This window comes from Gorilla gorilla, chromosome 1 (genome assembly GCF_029281585.2).
Source record: "Gorilla gorilla gorilla isolate KB3781 chromosome 1, NHGRI_mGorGor1-v2.1_pri, whole genome shotgun sequence".
NCBI lineage: Eukaryota > Metazoa > Chordata > Mammalia > Primates > Hominidae > Gorilla > Gorilla gorilla.
In genome coordinates, this window is record NC_073224.2 from 237010489 (window position 1) to 237027351 (window position 16863).

Sequence of the window (16863 nt, forward strand, 5' to 3'; positions counted from 1 at the left end):
AGGCTTTCAGAGAGGGAAGAGACACTTTCTTGGTTGTTGCACCTACTTTAATGACAACTTCAAAAAAGGAACAACATCCATCCACTTCTTAATGTCTTTATGAACACAGAGGCTGGAGTCCCCAGCCAGCTTCTGAGGCAGCCCTGCACATCCTGCAGGTGGCCACACTCAACCCATGCCACACCGTTTGCTTAAAGCTACAAGTCCTAGAGCTGAAGAACTGGCAAGCCAGCGCGTGAAGCTTATCGACAGCGCTTCCAGCCACACGAGCAAGCTGCGCAGATACAGGGAGGTGCATGGGTCCCTGTGGGGAAATCCTCCAGGCACATCGAAGCCCGGGCATGTTTAGTGCGAGACTTGGACAAAGCCCTCTGTCTGCACCAGAGTGGTAGGAACCAAGGCAGGCATCAGCTGCGTCATAAGGATCTGATAGACGGAGTCTCGCTCTGTCGCCCGGGCTGGAGTGCAGTCAGTGGTGCCATCTCAGCTCACTGCAACCTCCGCCTCCTGGGCTCAAGCGATCCTCCTGGCTCAGCCTCTCAAGTAGCTGGGACCACAGATGTGCCACCACGCCTGGCTGCTTTTTGTCTATTTGGTAGAGACGGGTTTCACCATGTTGCCCAGGCTGCTCTGCAACTTCTGAGCTAGAGCGATCTGTCTGCCTGAGCCTCCCAAAATGCTGGGATTACAGGCATGAGCCACCATGCTGGCCTGATACGGTTCCTTGTTTTAAAGTGCATTATTCAAAAAGCAAAGTACCCAATTCCCTTTAACTATGAATACAATACAAACTTCGAATCCAGAGAGGTGTAAAACTTGTGTGCAAAGAACTGTCAAGGTGACTTTCTCAAATTAATAAATTGTCTTACAATGATTTTCTGTAAAGCTTTCTGGGTCTGGGAAACAGACCTGAAGTATTAACACAACTTGGGTTAATTGTGGAAAAAGTGTCGCTTCAGGTCACCCATTTCCAAAAGAGCAGCGGGTCACCAAGGGGCCCACAGCCACAGACCGGTCTCAGTCAACCGGTCTGCTGGCTGCTTTTGGATGAGCTGAAGTAAAAATGGATTACATTTTAAAATACAAAATTGGACACCAAGTGTAAACGTACTTGCAACTGCAGGCACTCGAGATACCAGGTGCCTCCCTGTTTTCAGCAACCTAGGCAAGCGCTAAGGGGCGTGCTATGGGTCCCGCGTGCTGGGGCAGCTGGGGTGGGAAAAACCACAAGAAGCCAAGTAGATACTCAAGGAAAACACCAGAACTGAAGTTATAGAGAATGAAATACCAGCAGCACAGGGACAGCGAGAGTCTTTTGGCTTTTGTCTGTAGCTTATATGAGCAGAGTCCAATATCCAATTAAATAGATCGAATTCACTTTACGATTCTAATTGTGCTGAGATCCCTAAAGGTGAAAGATCCCCATCCTTCCAGCAGCAGCAGGGCAGCATGAAGACTGCCAGGCCTCCCAGTCCCCCAGCCCCCACATCCCTTGGCCTTCTGGGGAGGGGGAGGAGCTCCCAGAACGCAGCGGCTAAAAGCCTATTTTGCCCCTGGTCATGGAGTAGCCCAGTTTTGCCTCGTTGTTAATGAAGGACATGAGTCCCACGTAGGTCTCGATGAGCAGGGGGCGCTCCAGGATCAGCACGCCATTCGCCTGTCCCGGCAGAGGGCTTTCTTTTTGGGCTTTTTTGACAGCTTGGATTAACAGAGCCTTGAAGCTTTCCAACTTTAAAGAGAGAAAAACATGGAGCTTTAACTGTCAGGCAAGATAAGAGTGTCTATTACTTGAAAAAATTAGCATTCTGAGACACTTAAATCCCTCCAAATGCCGCCTATATCTTCGTGCCTTCACTTGAAAGGGCTGCCTCTGCCACATCCTGGGGGTCCCTCAACTCTCGTCCCCACGGAGCTCTCTAGGTGTGTGGAAATCTTGCCATCATGCTCTCCTGTGGCCAATGGCAGCCAGCACCTGCAGAACCCTTCCTGTATACAGGGCTGAGTGGCTTTGCCCTTACCCAACCTACCAGGTCAGTAACCAGGCCGAGGCACACAGCTGGGGAAGTGCAGGACCCCCGCCAGGCTCTGGGCTCTGGGCTCTGCTCTAACCCCAGCCCCGAGGCCTCCTCTCCTGGTGCGCATCCACACTGGTCATCTGGCACGGCTGGGTCTGCTGCCACTCTCTGAAGCTCAGTTGGGGCCCTTCCCCACCCAGATCACCATCAGGAGGCCACATTATGGAGCTATGCTAACCAGCAGCCACTGGCCACATGGGGCTACTTTAACATAAATTAACCAGAATTTCTGACAACTTAGGGAATCAACTCTAAAATGAGAGCTTCCTCTCTCATTTCTAGCCACGTCTCAAGTGCTCAGCAGCTCCGCGTGGCCGCCGGACAGTGCAGACCTGAAGTGTCTCCGTGACTTCGGGGGGTGTTTCCATCACTGCCGGGGGCGCGGCTATTATGTGCCTGTCTTCTTACCTGACACAGAGATGCTGTCTTCTCATCTGCGCCAGCCATCGGGTGTTCTGTGAAAGTGGCATAGGGCACGTTGGTAGACCAGGGATTCCATCTGTTTATGAAGGAAGGACGACTTTGCTTGTCCCACTGAATTCGAATCCCAAAACCTTCTCGCCTGAAAAGTCAGAAGAAATAGCCAGACTTAGCATGGCAGGCCACAGTGCTCTCATGGACAATCTGACAGTCTCATCAGTTAGGAGAATATGACAGCAAAAAGCACACGTTTACAGAAAAGACCTATGACATATCACAATGGAAAATGGCTTGTGGTTTTTATTTTTTATTTTTATTTATGTTTATTTTTTGAGATGGAGTTTTGCTCTTGTTGCCCAGGCTTGAGTATAGTGGCCTGATGTTGGCTCGCTGCATCCTCCACCTCCTGGGTTCAAGCGATTCTCCCACCTCAGCCTCCGGAGTAGCTGGGATTACAGGCATGCACCACCACACCCAGCTAATTTTGTGTTTTTAGTAGAGACAGGATTTCTCCATGTTGGTCAGGCTGGTCTCAAACTCCTGACCTCGGGTGATCCGCCCACCTCAGCCTCCCAAGGTGCTGGGATTACAGGCATGAGCCACCGCGCCTGGCCAGCCTGTGGTTTTTAATAGTAACTTCAATCTCCACTAACAATTGCTTTAAATACTGTGGGTATAAATATGACAAATTAAGTATATTTTGGTTATTAAATGTATTATTTTGGTAATCTTTACATGATTAAAAATTAATAAACAGGAATACTGGCTGGGCACGGTGGCTGACGTCTATAATCCCAGCACTTTGGGAGGCCAAAATGGGCGGATCTCTTGAGCCCAGGAGTTTGAGAACAGCCTGGGCAACCTAGCAAAACCCCATCTCTACAAAAAAATACAAAAATTAGCTGGGTGTGGTGGCGGGCACCTGTAGTCCTAGCTACTTGGGAGGCTGAGGTGAGAGGATCACTTAAGCCTAGGAGGTGGAGGATGCAGTGAACCAAGACTGCACCACTGGTGCCTGGGTGACAGAGTGGGACTCCGTCTCAAAAAAAAAAAAAAAAAAAAAGGGAATAATTATAGATAGGCTAGCCAAATGAGTGAAAAGGAAGTGTAATCTTCCTTTTCCTTATGTCATATTAAATGTTCTAACCAAAACGTAAAATTTTTATTTTAGCTTCCTGAATCCCCCATCCAAATCTCTCCATCAAAAACCTAAGTTCTACAGCTTAACTGACTGTAGTAATGTCTAGGTTCCTCACGTCAGAAAATTATCCTACAGCAAAAAGATCAACTCCTGAAAGCTGGTCATTAAATATTTCCAAATGTGTCTAACTTTTAGTGGTATCTATAAATTACAACGGGACCCTCCATTTCTCTTTAAAAAATTAGCCAGAGCAAGACTTGATGTGTCATATGCAATCTGTCCCTGGCTGGAGAAAAATGCAGAGTTTGGACTTTTCCTGAAGAACATCCAAGTTCCTTTTTAACAGGCTGGGCTCTACTTCAATGCATCTTGAACTCATGTAAGTCTTTTTACTACCAGCCTAATAGCTGCCTTCTGTGCCAGAATTCCTTTTAATGCACTCCATTGCCCAGAAGTCGCTTCTTTTTAAGGAACTTCCCATTGATATTTGGAGCTGGAGCCTTTACGCTTATAACTAATGACAGAGAAGACACACCAGTTGGGGGGCTGATTTAAAAGGGCTGAATTGTAAGGTCCACTCTGGCGCTTAGGTCCAGTGATACTGGACTCTGAACAGGCTTACTTGTTGAGCGATTTAGGGGGAAACTGGAATTCTCCGTAGGAAATGGTGTCTACTGCGTTGAGCGCTATCCGCACCACCTGCTGGCACTGGAGACTGATGAAGTCGTATTTACAGATAAGCAGGGACTGCTCCGTGACCAGCACCAGCCGCTCCTTCTCATTGTTCCAGTGATCCACCCTGTAGGCAGAGGAGGGGCCTCAGTCCACACTGGACGCGGCTATCTCGACTTAGCCAAGGCCAGCCCGCCTGGAAGGGCAGCAGGGGCGGCACGGGGCGCCCGAGCGTGGCACGAGCACCCCGGGAAGTCCTCGCAAGGTGCTGCGCGGCGGCTCGGGGCGAGTCCCCCCACAAAGGAGAGCGCAGCCCCGGCTTACTCGGTAAGCAGCCACACTCCCTGGATCTCGCCGTCCTCTACGGGCCGCACCACCACGCGGATCTCCTCCACTGCCTGCTCGATGCTGCCGGGCTGGGCGGGTTGCGGGGTGGGGGACGGGGGCAAAGATCACAGGTCACAGCTCGCTCCCTGCGGGACCGCCCGGCGCCCGCCTCCGACCCCACCCGCCCCCATCCCGCCCCGCGCCCTCGGCCCCCGCCCCGGCCCCGGCCCCGGCCCCTGCCTCTGCCTCACCCGGAACACGAAGTACTCCTTGACGCGGGCGCGGCGCGTGGGGTCGTGGATGCTGAGAGGCCAGAGTGTCTGGCGCAGCGGCGTCCCCGCCCCCGGCCGCCCCCCGCCCGGGCCGCCGCCTGCCCCCACCTCCTCGCTGGCCGCCAACACCGCCGTGGGGCTCGTGCCGGCCGAGTCCACCGAGTCCCGCAGTTGCAGCATCGCCGCACCCCTTGCCGACCCCGACCCTGACGCCGACGCGACCGCCGTCGCCGCAGCCGCAGCCACCGCCACCACCCGGCCGCGCCCCCGGCCCCGCCCCGCGGACCGCCGCGATTGGCTCCGCCTCGCCGGCCCCGCCCCTGTCTCCGCCCCTTCCCGCGGCCGCCGACCCTCGGGATTGGCTCTCCTCCTGCCGTTTTCCGGGATTGGCTCTGCCCCGCCGCCGTTCACAATCGCTCCCGCCCGTCGCCGCGCCGGAAGCGACCGTCACGCGCAGGCTCACTTCCTGTTTACACAACGAGAAGGGGCGGGGCCGAAGCCGGCTGCCAGGGTGTCGCGGAGCGGCTGGGAAGGAGGGGCTGGGAATCTTGGAGCCCCTTGGCCCGCGGGGAAAGCGGGTGACCCGCCCTGCAAGTGGGATGCCCCCTTCGGCCTTCTGGAGCGCAGGTGGGGGCGCGCGCCCATCGGGGGCTCGCACTGCACGGAGGGTCGCGGTGCCCGGGAGCTGAGGTTGGAGAATGCAGGGCGGCGGCCTTGGTGCACCGTGGGGGATTTCGCACGCCGGGCAGCGATCTTCTGCCGGGACCTGGCGTTCTTCACACACGGCTTATTCGTGACGGATCCACAGAGCAATGCACTCTGAAGCGGGAGGGTAGAAAGTGCTGGAATGCGCGCCCAGGCCCAGGCTGTCGCGAGCCTTCAGCAAGCTAGTGCACACAGAGAGGGCTGCCCAGAGATCCCGGTCAGCGCTGGCAGTTCGAGGTGGAACATGTGTGTGCCCCCAGCGCGTGTGGAGGGGGGCGATGAACGAACCCGCAATCTGGTGGAGGCTGCGGGAAGGAGGCGCAGAGTCCAGGGGTCAGGGTTACCTTCGGGCAGGAGGACAGATCCCTCTGCTCGGAGGTGAGGAAGACACAGGAGGCGGGGTGCACACAGGCGAGGAGAGTGAGATGCGGGGAGAATGAAGAGTTCAGGATACATCTGTTTACTTCAGTCAGGGAGTGGGGATGGAGCGGAGTATTGGTAAAGATGGACGGTTTAGAATCGCCGGGATGAGAACCGGGCAGGGAGCTGATCAGGGAAGGGCATGGGGATCTCTGGGAGACCCCAGGGAAGTTTGCAGTGGCGCCTCCCACGCGGCAGCTGGGGGAGTGGAAGAAACCAATGCTGGCTGGTCTAGATGGAGGAGTTTGCTGGGTAGCGGTGGTCAAAGACCAGAGAGAAAAGGGAGGCCAAAATCCTAGAGGGAGTGTTGCCCAAGAATGGTGGAGTGCAGGGATTCTGCCCCACTTGCCAGCAGACAGGCCAGGCTGCCAAAGTTGCATGGGCGCTGGCAGAAAGATGCAACACCCCTGGAGTCAGAGAGGAAAGACTACAACAGGAAACGGGCGACGCTGGTGTGCCCAGACGCATGTTGCACCACAGCGGGTGCGCCACAAAACAGGACCCTGGAGCCTGTGGACCAATGTGGTCTTTGTCCCACAGGGAGGCCGTCTCCCCGGCAAGGGTGCCCACTGCAAGCACAGGCGTGAGAAATGGCCCAGAAAAGAGTGGTCAGGGCAATGTGTTCTTGGCACGCCCAGCAAGACCGGCCTGAGGGACCTACAGACGAGTGTCTCCCAGCTATCTCACCAGCGGGGACCTTGAGGTCCAAGTATCCAGTCCGGTTAGAAATGGCCACGGATCCAACAGGTGCTGGTGAGTGGGAGAATACCCCTGAGGGAGGAAGACCAGAGGCCGGGAGGGAGCTGAGTGGATGTAGATGAGAAATACCTGGACAGCTGCAAGCTGTGGTCAGTGATGGGCAACTGGAACCAGAGATTCCAGAGAGAGGGAGGGAGAAAGAGGGAGGAGAAGGGAGAATGAGAAAGAGAGGGAGAGAGAATGGGGGGGAGAAAGAGGGAGAATGAGGGAGAGAGGTAGGAGCAAGTTCTGGACCACGCCAAGGATGGAGCTGTGGTCCTGGAACCAGATGTCCAGGGAATGGGATGAAGTGACACTGGCTGGGGCCGAGGCTGCAGACTGCTGGTGGGAGCTGGCAGGACAATGAGGATTCTGAACGAGGTGCCTGAGCCTTCTGTGGATATGGGGAGTGACTTGGATGTCTATAAATTCCAGAAATGACAGGAGGGATAGATGATGGAGGGACTGTATTTTAGACAATAAACAAATTTCACTCAGTATGGATGAGTTTCCTGGGGCTTCTGTCACAATGCATCACAAACTGGTTTTAAAAACAACAACTGTTTTAAAAACAACAGAAACGTGTTTCCTCATAGCCCTGGAGGCCAGAAGTCCAAAATCAAGGGGTGTGCAGGGCCATGCTCCCTCTGCAGCCCTGAGGGTTGACGCATGTCTTGCTCTGCCAGGCCTGCTTGGTGTCCTGGGCTTGCTCATGCACTGCTCCCATCCCTGCCTCCATCTTCACATGACCTTCTCCAGGTGGGTCTCTTCTGCAACATCCCTGTTGGATTAGGGACCACCCTAGTGACCTCATCTTTAGTCGATCATCAGCATGTTTGACCAAATAAGGTCACTGTGTTTGTTTGTTTTCCCACTGCTATTAATATGAAGAACTTACCCGAAGCTGGGTAATTTATAAAGAAAAGAGGTTTCATTGACTCACAGTTACACATGACTGGGGAGACCTTAGGAAATTTACAATCATGGCGAAAGGCAAAGGGGAAGCAAGGCACGTCTTACATGGCGGCAGGGGTAGTGGGATGTGCCACACTTAAACCATCAGATCTTGTGAGAACTATGACAAGAACAGCATGGGGGAAATCGCCCCCATGCTCCAATCACCTCCCACCAGGTCCCTCCCTCGACATGTGGGGATTACAATTTGAGATGAGATTTGGGTGGGGACACAGCTAAACCATATCATTCTACCCCGGCCCCTCCTAAATCTCATGTCCTTTTTACATTTCAAAACCAATCATGCCCTCCCAACAGTCCCCCAAAGTCTTATTTCAGCATTAACTCAAAAATCCACAGTCCAAAGTCTCATCTGAGACAAAGTCCCTTCTGCCTATGAACCTGTAAAATCAAAAACAAGTTAGTTACTTCCAAGGTATAATGGAGGTACTGGCACTCGGTAAATGGTCCCATTCCAAAAGGGAGAAATTGGCCCAAACAAAGGGGCTAAAAGCCCCATGCAAGTCCAAAATCTAGTGGGTTAGTCATTATATCTTACAGCTCCAAAATAATCTCCTTTGACTGCATGTCTCACATCCAGGGCCACGCTGATGCAAGGGGTGGGCTTCCAAGGCCTTGGGAAGCTCTGCCCCTGAGTGCCTGCGGCTTTTCCAGGTGCAGGGTGCAAGCTGCTGGTAGATCTACCATTCTGGGGTCTGGAGGACAGTGTCCCCCTTCTCGTAGCTCCACTAGTCAGTGCCTGTGGGCAGCAAGCCACCCCGGTGCTGAGGCAGGAGACTGAGGGCACGAGCTGTTCCAGTGTAATAAGATGTATAAAATAACAAGAGTTATACTAGATCTAGATCATAGATATGATTATATGTAAATATCATTAATCACTAATTTGTAGTAATTGCTCTTTATTCCAATATTATAATAATCCTCGCTCTACAATCATCACCTAGAAAAAACCAGGCCGTACAGAGATGGGGGCTGAGGGGACATGGTGAGAAGTGACCAGAAGACAAGTGCGAGCCTTCTGTTATGCCCGGACAGGGCCACCAGAGGGCTCCTTGGTCTAGCGGTAACACCAGCGTCTGGGAAGATGCCCGTTACCAAGCGGACCGTGGTCCAGTGGCAGCGTCAGTGCCAAGGGGAAAGCACCCACTACTGAGCAGACCAGGAAAAGGAGTCTCCCTTTCCCCAGGGGAGTTTAGAGAAGCCTCTACTCCTCCACCTCTTGTGGAGGGCCTGACATCAGTCAGGCCTGCCCACAGTTATCTGGAGGCCTGTCTCCCTGTGATGCTGTGCTTCAGTGGTCATGCTCCTGGTCCGCTTTCATGTTCCATCCTGTACACCTGGCTCTGCCTTTTAAATAGCAGGAGCAAAATTAGTGAAAGTACTAAAAGTCTCTGATATGCAGAAATAATGGCGTAAGCTGTCTCTCCTCTCTCTCTCCGCCTCAGCTGCCAAACAGGGAAGGGCCCCCTGTCCAGTGGACATGTGAACCACGTGACCTTACCTATCATTGGAGATGACTCACACTCCTTACCCTGCCCCCTTGTCTTGTATCCAATAAATAACAGCGCAGCCAGGCATTTGGGGCCACTACCGGTCTCTGTGCCTTGGTAATAGTGGTCCCCCAGAGCCCAGCTGTCTTTTCTTCTGTCTCTTTCTCTTGTGTCTTTATTTCTACGATCTCTCATCTCTGCACATGGGGAGAAAGACCCACTGACCCTGTAGGGCTGGTCCCTATAAGTGCCCCAGTGGGGACTCCATGTGTGGAGGCTCCCACCCCACATTTCCCCTCTGCATTGCCCTAGCAGAGGTTCTCCATGAGGGCTGTGCCCCTGCAGCAGACTTCAGCCTGGACTTCTAGGTGTTTCCATACATCCTCTGAAATCTAGGCAGAGTCTCCCAAAGTTCAACTCTTGTCTTCTGCACACCTACGGGCTCTGCCTGGGCTGTACCTTGACCCCTTTTGGCTCTGACTGGAGCTGATTTTGCCCCCAAGGCCTCTGGGCCTGTGATGGGAGGGTCTGCCGTGAAGCTCTCTGAAATGTCTTGGAGACATTTCTACAGCTGATGGCTTGAATTTCTCCCCCAGACAATGGGTTTTCTACCACATCGTCAGGCTGCAAATTTTCCAAACTTTTATGTCCTGCTTTGCTTTTAAACATAAGTTCCAATTTCAGATCATCTCCTTGTGAACGCACATGACCGTACACTTTCAGAAAAAGCCAGCTCACATCTCAAATGCTTTGCCGCTTAGAAATTTCTTCTGCCAGATACCCTAAATCATCCCTCTCAAATTCAAAGTTCCACGGATCTCTAGGGCAGGGACAAAATGCTCCTAGTCTCTTTGCTAAAATATAGCTTTGCTCCAGTTCCCAGTAAGTTCCTCATCTTCGTCTGAGACCACATCAGCCTGGACATTGTCCGTATCACTATCAGCATTTCGCTCAGAACCATTCAACAAGTCTGTAGGAAGTTCCAAACTTTCCCACATCTTCCTGTCTTCTGAGCCCTCCAAACTGTTCCAACCTCTGCCCATTACCCAGTTCCAAAGTCACCTCCACATTTTCAGGTATCTTAATATCAGTGCCCACTATCCTGCTACCAATTTTCTGTATTAGTCCATTTTCACACTCCTATAAAGAACTACCTGAGCCTGGGTAATTTATAAAGGAAAGAGGTTCAATTGACTCACCATTACACCTGGCTGGGGAGGCCTCAGGAAACTTACAGTCATGGCGGAAGATGAAGGGGAAGCATGGCGGCAGGGGTGGGGGGGGCGGGAAGTGCCACACATTTAAACCATCAGATCTCCTGAGAACTCACTATCACGAGAACAGCAAGGGAGAAATCTGCCCCCATGATCCAATCTCTTCCCACCAGGCCCCTCTCTCGACATGTGGGGAATTACAATTGGAGATGACATTTGGGTGGGGGCATACAGCCAAACCATACCAGTCATACTACACGCACTGGGGTTAAGACTGGACTGTGCCTTTCTGGGGGACACATGTAATGATGTGTCACACATGTGCATGATGGAACGTCCAGCCAGATGGCTGCTCTCTCCACACACACTGGTCGTGGGGCAGGGGAGATGGTTTGTGATTGGGGTGTGGCTGTGAGGTCCCGGGAGGGGAGCCCCTGAGTTTGTGTATTTCTTGGGGCTTTGAAGAAGCTATTTTCATTTCTGTCAGCAGGTGGCAGCATCACCCATGCGAGGTCTTCCAATCAGAGGGCACAGCTTCATGCTGGGTGTGTGTATTCAAGCCCTAGGTGAAGTCATTATTTATCTTCCTGCCACTGGAAATCTCAGCTGGGAAGTGTGGGTTTTTATCTTAATTTCCACATGTTATGGTTTTGCATTTTACAAAATCAGTGGTTCCTGCCTGTGCCCTCATTCTCTGATGGATGTGGGAGTCAGGGGGCCACGTGCCAAAGGGCAGCCCAAGGGTTTGGGTCCTCTAGGTGCCTGCACCAGCTTCCCCAGGCTGGAGGTCAGTGTGCAGCCTGGAGGCTCTTCCCGCAGGCAGGGTCCTGGGCTTCCAGAGACAGCTGTGCTTTGGGGGATGCACTTTGGGCTGAGGAATGTTTCTCAGCCTCTCCCTTCTCCATGGAGCCAGGGCTGGGGCTTGGGGGGTCCCAGGGCTGTGTGCGAGGGCCGGCAGTGCTTGGGGCAGTCGTGAGCGCTCAGGTGGTGTCTTGCAGGCACAGCCCTTACTCTTTGGCAAGTCATAACAGAAGCAGAAGCAACTTCCACAAATAAATGCCTCTCCCTGCAGGCGGGGAAGGGGCCTTTCGGATGGGTTTGAGGATCAAGAGCAGGCTGCGGGGAAGTAGCAGGGGTGTCATTCTCGTGCAGTTTTCAAAGGCTGAGTCGCGTTGATGGTAATTTCCTCCACCCCTGCACCCCAGCAGGAGGATGGTTTTGCGCTGCTTCCCACCTGCCCCTCACCGTGTGGGGCCCAGGGTCCCCAGGTGGTCTCTCTGCCGTGGATCCAGTAGGAAGGCCTGGTCTCGAGGGGTGGGCTTCCTTTGGGTGAGTGGGACCCAGGAGAAGGCTGGGAGACTTCAGGTTAACTTGGGGGCCAGAAGGTCTTAAACAGAATGTTGCTGGGGACTGTGTGTCGGTTCTGGTTCTGGTCAGTGTGGCAGGCAGGGTGGGGCCCACACCGCTCTGACCTTGAGAAATGCAAGGGCTGCACTGCACAAAGCCTGCTGGACAGCAGGGCGCCCTGCCTCCCAGGCTCGGCCTTGCTGGGGATGGCGCCGGGGTGACAGGGGAGCCTCTGTCTATTCCTGTGTGTAGGTGCTGCTAAGGTGGCTGGGGCCAGGGGCCTGCAGGGCGTCGCTGCCCCAGGGCAGGGCAGGGCAGCATCCGCTGTGGAGGCCCCGCTCCTCTCTGGGCCGGGGGCTCCCCAGGGACAGGGCCTTGGGTGCCTCACTCAGGAGTTTCCTGCAGTGCTGTAACAAGTGACCGAGGACCGGGCCAGCCTGTCTCTCTCCCAGCTTCTGGCAGCTCCAGCAACCCCCGGTTCCCCTTGGCTCATGGACACATCGCCTCGGTCTCTTCACGCTGTGCTCTCCCTGTGGCTCTGTCTCAAATCTCCCTCTGCTTTCTCTTACAAGGACGCCTGTCCGAGGATTTACAGCCTGCCGGGAAAATCCAAGATGCTCTCATCCGGAGATCCTTTACTTGATTATATCTGCAAACACCTTTTTTTCTTTCCCAGTTTAATTTATTTTTTCTTCAAATTTTGTTTTAAGTTCAGGGGTCCATGTGCAGGATGTGCAGGTTTGCGACACAGGTAAATGTGTGCCGTGGTGGTTTGCTGCACAGGTCAGCCGTCACCTGGTTATTCAGCCCAGCATCCATTAGCTCTTCTTCCTGATGCTCTCCCTCCCCACCACCCCTCCACAGGCCCCAGCGAGTGCTGTTCCCCACATGTGTCCATGTGTTCTCATCATTCAGCTCCCACTCATAAGTGAGAACATGGGGCAAACACCCTTTTTTCAAATAAGGTCACATTCACGGGAGCCGGTGGCAGGGGAGGATGTGGGCCAACGTCTTTGGAGGCCACTCTTCAACCCACTAGGCTGTGTCCTGAGCTGCTAGCATGGTGGCGGGAGTAGGTACAGTTTTCCATCTGAGTGTCAGCACCTGGTCTGAAACACCTTCATATTTCCAGACCTAGCTTCATCCTGATGCTGCCCCCGAGGTTGGAGGGAGGGATGGCAGGAGCCGGGGGTGGGAGGGCGGGCAGTTGTGGGGGCCTGCATGGCACAGCCCAGGCCTGTGTGTCTGGGGTTGGAGGGTTGGAGGGAGGGATGGCGGGAGCGGGGTGTAGAGGGGGAAGCCTGCATGCCGCAGCCCAGGCCTGTGTGTCTGGCCACTGTCTGGTCCTCAGAACAACAGCTGTGCTTGCTGGTACCATGGTTCAAATGCTGAGCAGGAACCGGAACCGGAGGTTGCCCCTCTGCTGTCTCCATTGTCACTCAGGAGGACACAGGCACAGAACCAGGAAGGAAGACATCCCGGCCAGGCGGCAGTTGGGACACTGGGGTTCTGACTGGGCCATCTGCTCCGGGATTCCCGTTCTCCCCCGCCACGCTCGGGGCCACATCACACAGCCCACCTTAGGTGTGCCACAGATTGATCTTTTCACTTTACTTTCTCTTTTGGGGCAAATTCAGAGGCTTAGAAATGAATTCAGAGTCGGCTACCCAAAGGCTGGCCATAGACTCAGTTACGTATTTGGTGCAGGGTTTCTGGTGCGATCCTTTGCTATCTGGAGAGACTCCCACCCCCTCTCTCACCCCCGTCTCTGGCCATCACCTGCATGTGCTGGGTGTTGCTGGATTTTGTGGTCATCTCACACTGGGGGTGCTGGCACAGACTGGGGCGGTCCGGGGCGGTCGTTGGTGTTGATGTGAGGAACAGACCGGGGCGGTATGGGGCAGTTGTTGGTGTTGACGTGAGGACTGCTGCGGGCACCTTGCATCTGAGGGTCAGAAAACACCTTTAGCATCAATGACTTTGCTCACTCTCCTGTCAGGAGAAATGTCTGTGAAAATTCAGAAAAGATGCTGGATTATTTTCTTGGATTGACAGAAATGTTCGTTTGGGGAGCTTTCAGGGATGTTTTGCATTTCTCTCTGTGGGACTCTCAGCTCTGGAAGGATTAAAGTCAGGCTGCAGGGAAGGAGCGTGCAACCGCCAGCCCGTGGACCGGACACGGGGAGCAGTTTGCTTTGGAAATTAGCACCTTGAGTTATCCACTGAGCTGGTAGTTTGATTCTTCTTTCTCCCTACGTTATTTCTCCTCCATCCAAAGGCTGTTTTTATTATTTCCAGCAGAGAATGAGACAAAAACATGGAAAGGTAGTGTCTTTTAGTAATGCTTTTCAGGCAAGCTAGAGGAATTGTTTGCCAGATTTAAAAATGGAAGAAATGGAAGCCTGTCCACTCCTCGTGTCTATTGGGGAGAGGCTCTGAGCCAAGCCCAGTTCTGCGTGTAACCCAGGAGTGGTGGCCTGGGTGCCCCACCAGGCCTGAAGCAGTCGAGGCCAGGTGGGATAAAGAGGGGAGAAGCAGGAGGGCTGAGCCCACTGGATAGGGTGGGGGGTGGAGAGGCTGGGACCAGGTGGGTGGGGCCCACACGCGGGCTTCCATGCCAGGTGCTGTGGCTTAGGGCCCTCTTGCAGGCCCGGGTGCGGGCATCTACATTTGGGGTCTAATATAGACCTCCATTCGGCCTGCTTCCCACCTGGTGCCTTCCCAAGAACACGCAGGGCTGTGATGACTCACCGGGTCTGTACTTCCTAAGTGGAGTTGGCATACCTAACAGTGGAATTGGGATGTTTGGCTACGATTTCCTGAAAGGTGTTTAGGATGGAACTTGGTCTGGGAGCTGAGGCCTGAGCTGCAGCTGTAACCCAACAGGTCTCTGAAGCCATGGGAAGCCCCCACTTGGAAAGAGGACCAGAGGGAGGCCAGTGGGTCCAGCCATGGGACCAGCGGGTTCTAATACCTGCGCTCTGCACCAGGGGGCAGTGCCCTGCAACAATCTCTGCAGCCGCCCTTTCTCTCCTTTGCCTCCTTGGGGGTCAGAAAGTGCACCCCCTGCTGCGGTCCCTGCCCTTCCCAAAGTTTGACGACTCTGAAAATGTCCTTTTTTCTCCATGCATACATTTAAGGCAATTGCAATGAGAAGTCCAATGCAACGTTGAAGGGACTGGGCAAAGTGACTCCAAAATTCATTTGGAAGAATGACGGATGGGAATTATCAGTATAATTTTCAGGGGAAAGATGAGAGTAGTGGGGAGGTACTGGCTGCGCCGTCGTTTAGACAAGCTCCCGATAAGCTGTCATGAGAATCAACATGGCAGGCCCTTCTGTCTCATCCTGGGAACGCAGGGCAAGGAGGTTAAACGGTCTGGGGCTGAGCTAAGACCCAGTGGAAATACACAGAGACAGAGTCTGTTTGTGATGAGTTCGGGATGAAGAGGCTGCCTCGCATCAGTGGAAGGAGCTGGGCTGGCTGATGGTGCCTGAACCACTGGCTAACCAGGGAGATTCCTCCTTCACGGCGGACAGCAGAATAAATGCTGAGGGAAATACGTAAATAAATGCAATGGAAGCAACAAAAAAGAATAAACATTAGTGAACCTTCTAAGCTTAGTGCTTACTTCTAAGCAATGGAGGGAACTGCAGAGAAAAAACTACATACATCTTAGTACATGAAATTCGAAGCTTATATAGTCTGACAACCTCAGTAACCATATTAAAACCAAAACTACAGACTGGGAAAATGTTTACAGTAACTGTCCCACAGACAGTCACTTTATTATGAAAATGGACAAAGATCATTCTTGGAGAATATTTACTGTGCTCTGCGTAGTTTATTTTTTGCTACAAAAGAAACCTTGTCTACCATGAGTTCAATCTGCATATAGAAGTGTATTAAACACACACACCAGGCCGATGCCTTTTTTCATATATCAAGTCTAGGCACCCTCTTTGGCGCTCAGCTGTCTTGTGGGCAGGAAGACACACTTTGGGACTGAGACGGTCACATGTCTGAGTGACACCCATGCCCTCCAGTACCAGGCTAGGCAGAGGACCTGGGCTTAGGGTGGAGGGGGTGAGATATAGGGGCACGGACAGCCCCAGGGGCCTGCCTGTCAGAGAAGTGAGCTGCCTGCTGTGCCTGAGAATGAGGGTTCTGTCTATGGACGAGCGAGCGCAGTGGGGGAAGACCACAGACCTCCCCAGTGGATTGCCCCCATCACCCTGAATGGCGTGGGAAAAAGCTATGCATGGCCTGGGAGGGCACGGCAGGTGTCCTGACCACAGGGATTTCCAGCAGGAAGGACATATCCCCTTCCTGCCTGCCTCCCCACCTGGGGCCTGCCCAGGACTCTTCCCCCAGCTGCTCAACACAATGCCTGGGACAGGAGAGCACAGCAGCAGTGCCTGGGACAGGGGAGAGCACAGCGGCAGTGCCTGGGACAGGGGAGAGCACAGCGGCAGTGCCTGGGACAGGGGAGAGCACAGCGGCAGGGTTCTGCAGGGCCAGCAGAGGTCATGCTTCAGGGCCCTAGAAATGCACACACGAGGCCGAGTATTTTTGTAAAATAACTTACTTTTATATGATTTTTCTTCCAGAGGGCCCCTCATGTTATACGTTTCAGGCTGCTCGAAACCTGAACCCTCCCCTGCCCAGAGACCTCCTTTTGAACCCACAGGATCCATCCACATTCTTTCCTTCTTCCTCTGATAAGCTGGAGAATGTTCTCAAACAGTGAGTCATCCTCCTCCACCCCCGTCCCAGGGCCGGCTGGAATTCAGCAGAGAAGCAGGTGAACTTCTTCAAGGTGTTAATTCATTCACTTGACACACACTTGCTGACCACCCATGGGTGCCAAGCCAGCTCTCAAAGAGCAGGAATCAGATGTAAAGATGGGGGAGCCATTCCACAGCTCTCAGGGTGGGGGAGACACTCACGGGCTTGCACCTCCACCCGAGGACAGGGGCCCAGCGCAGAAGTGGGGCACTGGGGAGGTTTTCTTGGGTGCAGGCTCTTGGGAGACCAGGAGGAAAGTAGCCCCCAAACCCAGGCTT

The 16863-nt window shown here is 53.7% G+C and overlaps 1 protein-coding gene and 1 pseudogene across 2 annotated transcripts; one reads left to right on the forward strand and one right to left on the reverse strand.

Moving 5' to 3' along the window:
- Positions 1-25: 25 nt before the first annotated feature.
- TPRG1L (tumor protein p63 regulated 1 like) lies at positions 26-5176 on the reverse strand. Of its 2 annotated transcripts, none has more exons than XM_031011748.3 (5): positions 4887-5176; positions 4633-4724; positions 4259-4435; positions 2484-2637; positions 26-1729 (listed from the first exon to the last, which is right to left on the reverse strand). In XM_031011748.3, the coding sequence occupies exons 1-5, from the start codon at positions 5085-5087 to the stop codon at positions 1535-1537; spliced, it is 819 nt and encodes a 272-aa protein (XP_030867608.1). In that variant the 5' UTR covers positions 5088-5176; the 3' UTR covers positions 26-1534. The 2 variants fall into 2 exon arrangements, with proteins under 2 accessions (XP_030867608.1, XP_055207690.1); XM_055351715.2 differs by having other exon boundaries at positions 5016-5175.
- Positions 5177-5388: 212 nt separating this feature from the next.
- LOC109023305 (uncharacterized) lies at positions 5389-16521 on the forward strand (annotated as a pseudogene).
- The last annotated feature ends 342 nt before the right edge of the window (positions 16522-16863 follow it).

What these genes read in the sequence shown, in the direction of transcription:
- TPRG1L (XM_031011748.3), bottom strand. Translation starts at nt 5,087, where the DNA reads ATGCTGCAACTGCGGGACTCGGTGGACTCGGCCGGCACGAGCCCCACG. An exon ending in AGGAGTACTTCGTGTTCCGG is followed by an intron (nt 4,725 to 4,886) that starts GTGAGGCAGAGG and finishes CAACCCGCCCAG; the next exon opens with CCCGGCAGCATCGAGCAGGC. An exon ending in AGACAGCATCTCTGTGTCAG is followed by an intron (nt 1,730 to 2,483) that starts GTAAGAAGACAG and finishes CTCTCTTTAAAG; the next exon opens with TTGGAAAGCTTCAAGGCTCT.